Source organism: Heliangelus exortis, chromosome 21, assembly GCF_036169615.1.
Source record: "Heliangelus exortis chromosome 21, bHelExo1.hap1, whole genome shotgun sequence".
Lineage (NCBI taxonomy): Eukaryota > Metazoa > Chordata > Aves > Apodiformes > Trochilidae > Heliangelus > Heliangelus exortis.
In genome coordinates this window covers 10,847,055-10,858,869 of record NC_092442.1, presented here as the reverse complement: position 1 = coordinate 10,858,869, position 11,815 = coordinate 10,847,055, and the positions used below count along the sequence as shown (strand labels likewise).

General features: G+C 41.4%; 1 protein-coding gene across 1 annotated transcript; it reads left to right on the top strand.

Annotated features, from left to right (window-relative positions):
- Positions 1–233: 233 nt before the first annotated feature.
- Positions 234–10,755, top strand: XAF1 (XIAP associated factor 1). The gene is given in 9 exon segments (XM_071764995.1): positions 234–367; positions 4,357–4,420; positions 5,068–5,203; positions 6,410–6,466; positions 6,830–7,082; positions 7,881–7,948; positions 8,220–8,567; positions 9,058–9,121; positions 10,029–10,755. Coding segments are annotated over 8 exon segments (987 nt in total). The 5' UTR covers positions 234–367; positions 4,357–4,388; the 3' UTR covers positions 10,058–10,755.
- The last annotated feature ends 1,060 nt before the right edge of the window (positions 10,756–11,815 follow it).

Here is an 11,815-nt window from a genome sequence, read left to right as displayed (position 1 = left end):
GCCGGTTAGCGGTGCGGACGGCGATCAGGAAAGAGCGAACTGCCGGTCTGGCGCCAGGCCCGCCCCCGGCCCTCCGCATAGCCAGGCGGCAGCAGCTCTGCAGCGCAGGGTGCCCGCAGCCCCCACCTGGCACCTATGGAGCTTCCTCAGGTGATCCAGACCCAGTCGGAATCCGCCCGCCCGCTCCAGCATATGGGCGCCGGACACAGAGTGTGGCGTTCCTTATTTCCCAGTCCCTGACGTCCAGCTCTGTGCAGACCCCTCCATGCCCAAGGAAAGCTCATTAATGGCTGTCCAGCTATCAGACGGGTTGAGAGAATGTTTTAAGAAAAAGGCCCCTGCTCATAGTGCCTACGGAAAGTTGTTGGTGAGCAGAGGCCCAGTGTGCTTACAGATTTCTGAGGTGCTGAGGATTCCAAGGGAGGGCCATCCCTCACTCATTGACACACTGGTGAGGAAGGCCTGAGCTCCTCTGGGGAGATGGAGAGTTAAAACCATAGTTAGGGTGGTCTCCAAAAAAAAACCAAACCATAGTTAGGGTGGTCTGTGCAGGCATGCATGGCTGTGTTTCACTACTTATTATTTTGTCAGGGATTACATGTCTGCTGCCTGGGTTAAAAATAACCCAGAAAGGTTAACTTGAAAGGTTGTTTTTAATGGCATTCGTATCAGTGATTTGATCTACAGTGTAGCCACAGAATCAGAAGTTATAGCACTACTGGAACAGGTTGCAAGTATTAGCAAAATGGCAGAAAGGAACAACTGGAGGGACTGCAAACTTGACTGAAGACAAATAATTTGTTCATATGTTCTGCTTCTGGGATATCAACAGCCACCTGAAATTGAAGGCAGCATAAATTATATCTTGACAATTTTATCCTGCATTCTTTTAGTACAGTCTTACCAAGCAGTTAGAGAAACAAAGAATTTCAGATTCCCCAGCAAGTAAGGAGGGAGCTCTAACTGCAGCTTGCAGTATTTGTCCCCTGCTGACCAGAGGAACTTGAGTGACTTGAAGTTCAAAACAAGTCTCTCCAATGCTACTGTTCTGTTTATAAAAGCAGTGAATGTCCACTAAGAAAAACAGTAGCCAACCGGATCTGTACAGATTCCAACTTTTCAAACATTTAGCAGCAGTCCCTCTGGGTAACTTACCAACACAGAGGAAACTTAACACCAGTGCAAAGCCTAGCAGAAAGTGGGGAATCAGCCAAAATTGTCATTCCTGTGGACTGTCTCCAATGAAAAAATGGTCCCCAGTCAACAAAGAAAAATACAGAACTTAAATAAGAAAATATAAATAGTTAACTCTAAAGGAGTTGTACTGGCAATTCAGTTTGCCAGTTCATGCTTCACTGTCCTCTTATCAGGTACAGAGAAGGGAATAAATATTTCCTTATTGGGCAGAATTAATGCAAACTGGCCTTCACTGTGCCATGCAAAGTACATTCTGTGAATGGAACAAAACCAAAAATAGGATTCACAAAATAGACCAAGCATTTGAGTAATAGGAAGTCAGATTGAAAGATACATGACTGAGCAGCTTTGACTTCTTTACTTTCTCTTAAAAGTAGGCACCTTTTCTAGACGGTTGCTTCAGGAGTGAGAGAAGGTATGAGAGTATAAGCCAGTAACAAAGCCAAGCCCATCTCATGACTCACTGCCTCTGCCCTGCCCTGCCTTTCTTGCCATTATTCAGTTGGTGGTTCTGAGGGTCTTTGGAGTTTAACTTGACAGAGAAAGCAGAACATTTTTCTTATGAGCTTAGTAGGTTTGATGAAGATTTCGGTGAGCACGAGAGCCAGCTCAAGAGACTGGGGCACTTGTGACTGGGAATAGCAACAGCTGGGCAGGAACCCAAAGGAAATTTGCACCTTTCAAGACAGCAGATTCACAGATGAGCTTGACAGTGTTGTTAAACCACACATAGAGTATTGCAGTCTTCCCTTTTGTACTTCAGATACCAGATTCAATTATGTGAGCCACTGTAAAGAGCTCCACTCAGAAGTGGGACACTGCTGAAGACTAGTTAACAAAGGCTGACCTGCATTGTCAGGGTTGGGAGAAGGGACTAGAAATCTAGTCCTCTTGGAAGGCAGGAATACCAGCGTCATCACTCCAAGTGGAAAAAATGGCAAATAAAGCTTTTAGTATAATTTAGGTCATTCCCAAGAGGCAGTTTTTCTGATCTCTCTTTTTCACTGTAAGCCAGTCATCTCGGTTACTCCTGTTGTTGATGGATGTGAATGGTCTATGGCAAGGAAGCTTGGTAGGTAGCAGTTGATTAATTTAGTTAGAAATATACGTATTTTCCACCCCAAATTCAAATGTCATCCAAACATACAAGTACAGCTTGCTTGTGTAAAAGCAGTCCATTTGACCTAGATAAGTGCTATTCCCTTTCAGAATAAAAACTCATCTCACATTCTTTTTAAAGTTCTTTGATGTTGCAGACTCTATGCAACACACACAGGTACAAAAGTTTTAACAGAATGATATTAAACAAGGACTGTAAGACCTATCATACTTGACATTAAGAAACAAAAATAAAAACAACTAACCCTGAGACACTATAGGACTTAGCAGAAAAAGAAGTGACTTCTACCCAGGCTTTTGAAAATCACATTTAAAAAACAACCAGCTCAGAACTTACCTCTGTGATTCTTGACTTAAAAAGATGCCTAGGAGAGGTGTTGTAGATAATGTTATGCACTGGAAGGTTTACACAGATTTTAAGTGGAAAGAGTTATTACCACTATTCAGAGAAAATTTTAATTACTTTTCGTTTTCCCTCCAATCAGTACTTTCCAGCCACTGCCAATACACTGTGTTGCTTTAGGAGTATCTTGTAGCTAAGTTCCCAATGGAGCATCTGATATTTTTCCAAGAAAAGCTTTTGAGACACTGAACGAACAGTCCTTTCAGTACAATCGCTGTGCCCAACAACTTTCTACGTAAAAGCCCTCATTACGAATTTTGAGTCAGTGGGGTTTTCTTAGTTAGTGTGTGGTGCTGGTCAGGCTTTCTTGACCTAGAATTGGTATTTCCAATATAGTTTGCATGAGGTCTTAAAGCACATTCAAATGCTGTACAGGCAAATGACTACAAAAGAAAAAAAAAAAAAACCAAAGAAAATCACATAAAAAAAATTTGATTCAGAATTGGCAACTCTAACCTCTCTGTAGCTGCCATCTCATTAACATATTTGTTCAAAGCCTTTTCTCTGCTTCATTACATAATTTGTGTAATAAAATCCAGAAAAACACTCATTATTGTCAGGTCTAAATAATGGCTTCTTTGGCTTCCTTTTTCTTCTTCTTTTGTTTTTCCCAGAATAAAATGCAGGACAGAAGGGGCTTGTTTGGACAGGAAATGAACCACACCAATTTCTGAGCAACTGGGACATTTGTCATGTATGGCATTAGAATACATTAAACAAATACTAGTGAATTGTTCTTCCCAATACCTTTGCAAAGTAGAAGAATTAATGTTATCACCCCCATTTTACAGATTAAGAAGGTCAGTTAATATTCTCTGTATCTGCTGTATCTAGTTGTTCCACACTGGGCAGGGTCTTCAACATCAAAGAGCCACTTGCATTAAATGCTGTGAGAGATCAGTTGTAGCAGCAGGTTCAAGAAATGCTAGGCCTTCCATCAGAAAGACCTGAAGATACTGGTATTGGCACTGAAATGTAAAGATTTGCTCATTTTTCTCTCTAACTTATATTTACTCTTGAAGTACTTTATGTAAAATCTTAGAGCTGTATGGCCCCCAGCTGAGGTGCAGCGATAGGCAGGACCTGCTGCCCCTGGGGCCTCTGGTGCTTCTGGTCAATCCCAATCAGACAGGAAAAGGCAAAGCTGGGCAGCCCAGGCTGGAGGTTTCACTGCGCACATTCTCTGATATCCTGAAGTGGTCCAAGGATCACAGTGTACACAGCAGGGCCTGGGAGTCTGCTGGGGCGAGGCGGGTGGGAGGCCTGCACAGCTGCTGCTGGCCCCTCCTCAGGTAGCCACGGGCCTGCATGGGCCCTGGGGGCTGCTGTGGGCAGGAAAGTGAGGATGGAGAGTCACAGAGTGGCTTGGGTTGGAAGGGATCTTTAAAAGCCATCTAGCCCAGCCCTTCTACCATAAGCAGGAGCATCTTAACTCTGCTACTGCATAAACCAGGTTGCTTTGGGAAAAAGGGAAACTGGTGAGCTAATCTGTATGTGGAACTCGTACTAAAAACATTTGCCTGGCAATGCTGCTGTTTCTCCTTTAAAACTTTCTGGCTCAGCAGCTGATTGGGGTGGAGCTGTTGCAACAGAGGCTTTCAGTTTCGTTTTTTTTTTTTCTCTCTCTGTTCTTATAGGAAGGATATCCAGCAGAATAAGAAGAAAAATAATGACAGAAGAGAGCAGGTTCTGCAAAAATTGGTAAGAGATCATTCTCCCCTTTCACCTCTATTAACCATGGGGATTTGAAGAGTTTTTCCAGGATTTTAGTTAAGGTTATCTAAGTCTACTGTAACAGGAGAAGAAGAAAAAACACAAGATAGAAGGGGTGTACATGAGCCACTGAATACTCAAAGAAAATATTTTGCATGCATTTTCACATTTCCAGGTTGCTGCTTTCTTGCTACTATATTGTGGAGAGGTTTCTTCCATGGCCCTCTTGTATACTGCATGTTCTCTTTTTAAATATCACTGTGGGTAATTTTGCAGCATGTGGCAGAGGACTCAGTGCATGGACCATGTCAAACCCAGCAGCTGCCTCTGTTTCACTCCATAGCTAATGTTTCTTTCTGTTGCTATACTTGTAGTTAAGTGATAAAATATTTATTTTTTTCAGGGTAATTGGCCATCGATGAAGGACCATGAGGATGGCATAGCTTGGTGTGTGTCAACTAGAAACTAGGCCACTGGGCACATTATATGAACAAAGACTGTGAACCACTGCAATTAAAAAAAAGAGTCAAACTTTAAAAGGTTAAACACGAGCTTAGCCTCAATTTTATTTAGTCAGAAAGGAAACCTAATGAGTTCATTTACTCATGTTTCTTTCTCCTTTATGTGCTTGGAAGTAAATGAGATGTGTCTGCTGCTAATTTTTCCATCCATACTGTCCACTGTTTGAGGTTTCTCACTCTCTGTCCAGAATGTGATGAGCCAGTTTCCTTAAAGGATATGAAAGATCATCAAAAAGAAGCACATAAGCAGGTGAGGGAGGCTTCATGTTCTTCTGGGTTTTCTTGCAAACAGCAAAAGCTCTGCCAGTGTTGAATTAGTATGTTCATGGTATGGTGCTCCATACTAATGTCCTCTTTTTGGATGGGATAGAGTTAATTTTTTTTCCCTAGTAGCTGGTATAATACTGTGTTTTGGATTTAGGATGGGAAGGATGATGATAACACATGGATGTTTTAGTTCTTGCTGAGCAGTGCTTACACTAAGTCAAGGACTTTTCAGCGCCTCATACTGTCCTGTGAGCAAGAAAGCTGGAGGTGCACAAGAACTGGGAGGAGACAGAGCTAGGATAAATGGACAAAACTGGCCAAAGGGATATTCTATACCATATGATGTCATGCTGAACATGCTGAAAAATAAAAACTAGTTGGAGTTGGCTGGGGACAGGTGCCACTGCTTGGACACTGGCTAGTCATCAGTCAGTAGCTGATGAGCAATTGCATTGTATATTGTTTTCTATATTCTTCTTTCATTACCATTTTTTCTCTTCCTCTTCTGTCCTATTAAACTGTCTTTACCTCAGTACACGCTCTGTCTCTTTCCCTGATTTTCTCTTCCATCCTGCTGGTGGGAGTGAGTGAGTAGGTAAATGGCTGTGTGGTGTTTAGCTTCCTGCCAGGTTAAATGACAACAACTAACTAAATTTCAATTTCTGTTATTGTTTGACCAGAAAAATCTGTAAGTGTCTTATATGACCCTTTAGATTTGGCTACAGCAGCTTTTGATCTTACTGCACACTCCTCTTAAGAATATCTCAGTTTTCCTAGCAATACAAATTACACCTATGGATTCATGCTCCTAGTGGTTATGAATTAGTGTTTCCAGAGGGGCCATTATAATTTAGACTAACTGAATATCAGACTTCTACTTTCACATTAAACCTAAGTCAGGATTTTGAATACACACTCTTTATTTCACATCACTCTGCATTTCACATGGGCACCTTTTAGAACTGGATCCTTGCACACAGTGACAGCTTCTTGCAGAATCATCAGATATATGTTTTCCTTAAAATCTAATTAACACATCTGAGGCCTGATAGGGAAACAAAAATTCACCAACAGCTTGTTGATGATTGAAATAAAAATTACTGTCTCAGCATCTTGAAGCTTTATTGACACATGAAATAATAACCATCCTCCTACGCTCCCAGTGACCTCCTGTATGTTTTGCTTGCAGGTCAAATGCAATCCTTGTCACCAAAGCATGCAGCAATACCAGTTGGAGCATCATGAGGTATGTATGGAGTGGGAGTGCAGTATTTCTTACCTTCTAGGCTGATGCCTTTGACCAGCCACCAAGAGTCACATTGATGGGTTCAACACCAAAACCATGTAAATCCCTCACCCCCGTCGTGGACCATGAAGAAGCTTAGATCTCTCAACAGTTGCAATGTTATGGCGTACCTTTTTCCCCTTGTAAATAAGTATATGCCATGGTGGTTGCCCATCCAGTTGTGATGGGAGAGTCTGTTCCGGAGATAATCCAGGAGATGCCTCTTACAGAGAGCATTCTTAAACACTCAGGTATTACTCTCATCCAATACCCTCTTTTAGTATAGATAGAAAATTTGCAGTAATTTCCTCTGTCCATGTGCAGGCCAAGGAATATCACAAACGCGCAACGAAATGCATGATCTGTGAGCTTGAAATGCCCTTCAACAAGCTTCAGGAGCACCTGAACACCTGTGCCAGCCAAACAGAGTGGTGTTGGGAGTGCAACAAATACATCATGCTCAAAGACCAGAGCAAACACAAAAAAACTTGTCAGAACAGTGGTCTGTCCTGTCATAAGGATGTGAACTTTCAAACCAGTGAAGCATCCACTAATGCAACATTTATCTGCCCCACTGGTAAGCAGAATTCCTCATTGTCATGGACTGAGTCAGCTCTGTTTAATCTCAATGAAAATTCTCCTGCCTTCTCTAATATTCTCAATATTCTAGGCTGGAGGAGGTTGTTGTTTAACCAAGCCAGAGTGAAAGGGCCAAATGTTCCTTTCTGTTACGTTGGTTATTCTAAAGCTAGAGTGGTTCCACTGACTGATAGCTCACTGGCCATGTTGTTTTATACCTCCTTCATATCCTGGAAGAGAACTTCCCTCTGTCAGAAATTAAGTGGAACTTCTTCCTCTTTCTATTTGTGGCATGGGAGACAATATGATTTAGAATTTTCTCCTACTTCATATATAAAGCTGATGATGCATACACTTTTTTCTTCAAGTTGCCAGTAGCTTTATTAGGCCTAAGGTATTCAACAGACTATGTCAAGAAAAAGAATTTACAAATCCTGTTGGTGATTTCAGAAAGGAATAGGCATCAGTAGGTGCAGTGGTTCGTAAAATAAACTACAGAAAGCAGAACCTCCTAGCAACAGAATTAGCTAGGCCAGGGTAGGAGTGAAGCCTCTTGAGCCACAAAACATGGGGCTGAAGTGAAATTTTAAATATCCCCAAGTTTGCGAGAAGGTGTGGTGGATTGCCTTGATGGTGCCAAAAGCAAAATGTAATCACAGCTCTAATTCCTTCTCGGACAGTGGAATCAGCATTCTGTGTTTCTCTAGAACCAATGACTGTAAGTTGACCTGAGCAGTTTGTCTAGATGACTTGTGTCAGTATCGTGTTTCTCTCAATTTTTTTTTTCCTTCTGAAGGTACTGATGGCAATCTTTGTCAGAAGTGCAATAAATCATTCCCAGATAACCAGTACTTCCAGCACCTGGTAAGCACATTTGAAACTGAACAAGAGAATGTTCTGTGCTTAATTTCCAGCCAGGTTATTTCTCTAAAAAGCTATATGTATGTAAAAAGGGGCAGTGTGTCTTGGCTCTTTAAACTGTGGCTTCATGGCACAGTGTATTCAGCTGGAGCTTTCCTATGAGGTGTTGTCCACTGTCCCTCCCCTTGAGTCCTTTCTGTCACAAATCACAACATGCCACACTGTTGCATGTAATACCAATCTTGACCTTATTATGTATGCTCTCTTTTAACAGAGCAAATGTGGAGCAGCCCATGAGCCAACAAAACACCTTGCTGGCCAGCCAAATTCAGAACCCATCAGTCATCCACCAAAGCCTTTATCCTTAGCTCCCTCTTCATCCTCTGGGAATGCAGTGGCATGGAGAGATGTCCGTCCCAAAGAGAAAGGAAGGGACCAGTCGCTGTTCTCCAAAACCTTGCTTAAACACCCAAAGAACAAAAAGATCGGCTCTCCCTCTACTGCAAGTGGTGGACTTTTCACATCACCTGAAGCTCTTAAAGATACCCAGTCTTTCGATATGCTGGTGACCTGTACCCATTGCAACATTCTTCTGCCTCTTCCAACCCTTCAGAAACATGAGGTAAGAAGTGACACATTGGACTCAGCCTCATACATGCAAAGGGCCAGACTGATATCCACACTGCCTGGGGTCCCAGTGCCCTGTTCTGGATTCCTTAGCTTTTTGAAATGCTGTCCATAGGTATATTCTCTCTGTAAAGTGTGGAAATTGTTACATGCATTGACTGTTTATGCTCACATCTACATAAACAAGATCCATTGCCTGCAGTCTGTTTGAGTTTTATAAAAATAATAGCCATGACTCAAGCCACTAATTTTAATCTCAGCAGAAGTCTTCAGCAATTGTCCTTATCAGCTGAAGGCTGACACTGTTCTTGCTAAGCAAATAGTATGGTTATATCTCAGTTACATTAGGGATGGAGCTCTAGATGATCTTCCATCCCAACAAAAGGTGCCTATTTACCTCCCTAGTAAATGTGATTGCACAATAAATGTGATTGTGAAAATAATGGTAAGATCTTCTCTGATATAACTGTTACTTATTTTTTTAGATCAGATGTCTACATTCAACACTTTTGAATGGGATGAAACAAGAATCAAGCCATGGAGAAAAAGGTACTACTAATTTAGAACAGAATTCATAATTCAGGATTTTTCAGGTTAATGGGAACAATGGAACACTTGTAGAGGAAGTGTGTCTAGAAAAGCTAATTCTCTGAATATCACAAAGCTCTTAAGATTCCAACACACAGTGGGTTCCCATGAGGTCACATTGAACAAGTACTGCTTCAGAGTCCATGTGTTTTCAACTCAGAGTAACCCATATTGTGCCACTCAGATTATGTTACTATGAACAGTGCAGTACTTTCCCTACTATTAACAGAGATCATCACAAAGGATTTCACAGACCAAATGTTTTGTCCCAGGTCTGTCTGCTCCAACATTGGATGGAGACTTAAAGAATAATTTCAAAAGACAAGAAGTACAATTATTTTTCCTCCATAGCACAAACTGAGTATTTAGTAGAAGCATTGTTATAACTATGCCAGACAATACCTCCGTTTGAGTTTGCACTGATGCATAAGCGGTATGTCACTTTCCTAACCCTGTTCCAGATAGGCTGTGGATCTTAATCCTTCTCTTTTTGCTAACACCTCCCCCTGCTAGTATCACCTCCTAAGCAGTATCATTTCCCCTCAGTCCAATTAATTAAGTGAAACTGAAAGCAATTGTTCTCAGTATGTCCTTTTTCTGCTTGGCTCAGTAAATGAAGTATTACTTCTCCCTGTAAAACTTTCCTCTCTTGGTAAGTTAAAGAGAGAAAACACCAAAGTGAGAAATAGGGGGTTTGTCTAGTTTTGAATTACAGGACTCTGGTCTTGAAATAAAAGTAAGTACATTGTAATGACACGGATTATTTAAACTGCATTGTAGTGGGGGTTTTTTAATATTGTTTAGCTGAGTGATGTATAGGAAAGCTTTGAAACTTTAAAACCACTCATAACTGAACTTTGTTTTACAGAAGACTCTTTCTACAGCATTCACGATTAGATCTGCAAATAGAGGCACGTCTTCAGATTGAAACTTCAGCTCAGCTTTAGCAAAAGGCAGTAATAAGTGTGATAACTTTATTGACAAAGAAAAGTGACTCGCTGCTCTGGATCAAGAACAAAGATGGATCAAGAATGAAGAGTGGCTCAGATTTTTATTCCTTATCAAGTGAGGCATTTAGAAATTTTTTACCAGAAAACTGTAAAAGTGATGGGGGCTCAACATTTGTTGTAATTTCAAATATTTCTGTGTAAGCTTTCCATAGGCATGTTCTCTTCCCACCCACTTCAGAAATGGAAGCAGCTTATTTTAAAATGTTTTTTCTGGGGTAAAGAAGGAAATAAAGAATTCAGAATTCCTTATGTTGAGCACCACCAACTCCCCTTGTACCCACTGAGAGCTGAGACCTTAGTGAATGGCCCAGTGAAATTAAAAAAGAATTTTAAGTTATGCTCACCTTCACTTCGGTGAACCACTGAACCTAGGGACAGCACAAACATCTTAGTCTCGGGAAATTGCAGGCACATCCAAGGATAACTGAGGGTGTTAATCTTCTGAAATATAAATGGAAACTGCTAGAACCCAGTGGTGGAAAAGTTAAACTTGAAGAGTGGATGCTTTATGCTGAAGTCTGTGAACATTTGTGAAGCAGCCTTTGCTGCTTGGCATCTTGCATCAATAAACACTGAAACATAGAACAGTTTTACTGCATGGTTCCAGTTTGCTCTCATCTGCCTGTAGCACTGTTCAAACTTAAAAGCTGATGGCTGGAACTAATGTACATATGCTGACTTAAAATTTTAGTAATGTCTTACTTCTCAGATCCAAACTCTTCTATTCTGCACTCATTAGACTTTCACAAAGTTCAGTATTCTTATTATTCTTTGATACACATCACAGCAATGGACTTGATGGCTCTTCACACAACCATAAGCTCTCCTGTGTATTTTGGGGTCTGTACAGCTTCCAACAAACCCAGACATGTCAGGCCTCCCAGGAACTCCTTATCGTTTTTCAAAGTCTGTTCAAAGAGGGCTGGTAAACATAACGTGGTCTGAAGGGACAAGAACCAAAGTGGCTATGACTGAAAAATGGCACGAAACTTAGGTTAGGCCACCTTTATCCTCACAACTCATACAACTCCAGCTTTTTGAAGAAGTGGTATTTCCTCACCTTTAACAGCCACAGCAGGGCTTATTTCAGAAATTTGTGCTGCAGTGGCATCGTGTGGCTGTTGGTGTCACTGGCACAAGCTAAACCACCTCATGGCAGGAGACCTGGCCTTGGCGAGAGGAGGAGAATCAGGTGCAGTCTTGCCAGCTGTTCATTTGCAGAGGCAAAGGACTGCCTGGAAGTGGCAGTGGCTTCTGCAGACCTGAGGTCTGAGGGTCCATAAGGGATTTGCACAAGGTTCAGGGTGAGAAGCAAGCTTCCTTTCTCTTTTGCTCTCCTTGTTTTAAAAATTCCCCAGTTTGTAATCCAGATTAGCGGAAAACTGGAAATAAACTTGGTCACTAGATGGCAACAAAGAATGAATGTGGTCTTCCCTGATCAAGAGGCAAAGTTTTTAAGAGTTTGTCCTAGATTTGATCTGCGAGAAGAACTGGAAGATACCAGAGAAAACACGAAAATAAGTGTGCAGTCATTCTTCTGGTAATGAAGATCTGCTTTGCTATTGTTTGCTTCTTAGAAAAAAAAAAAAATAGGTTGCAGAAAATTATTATCTGATTAAAAGCATAATTTGGAGTAAGAAAAGGA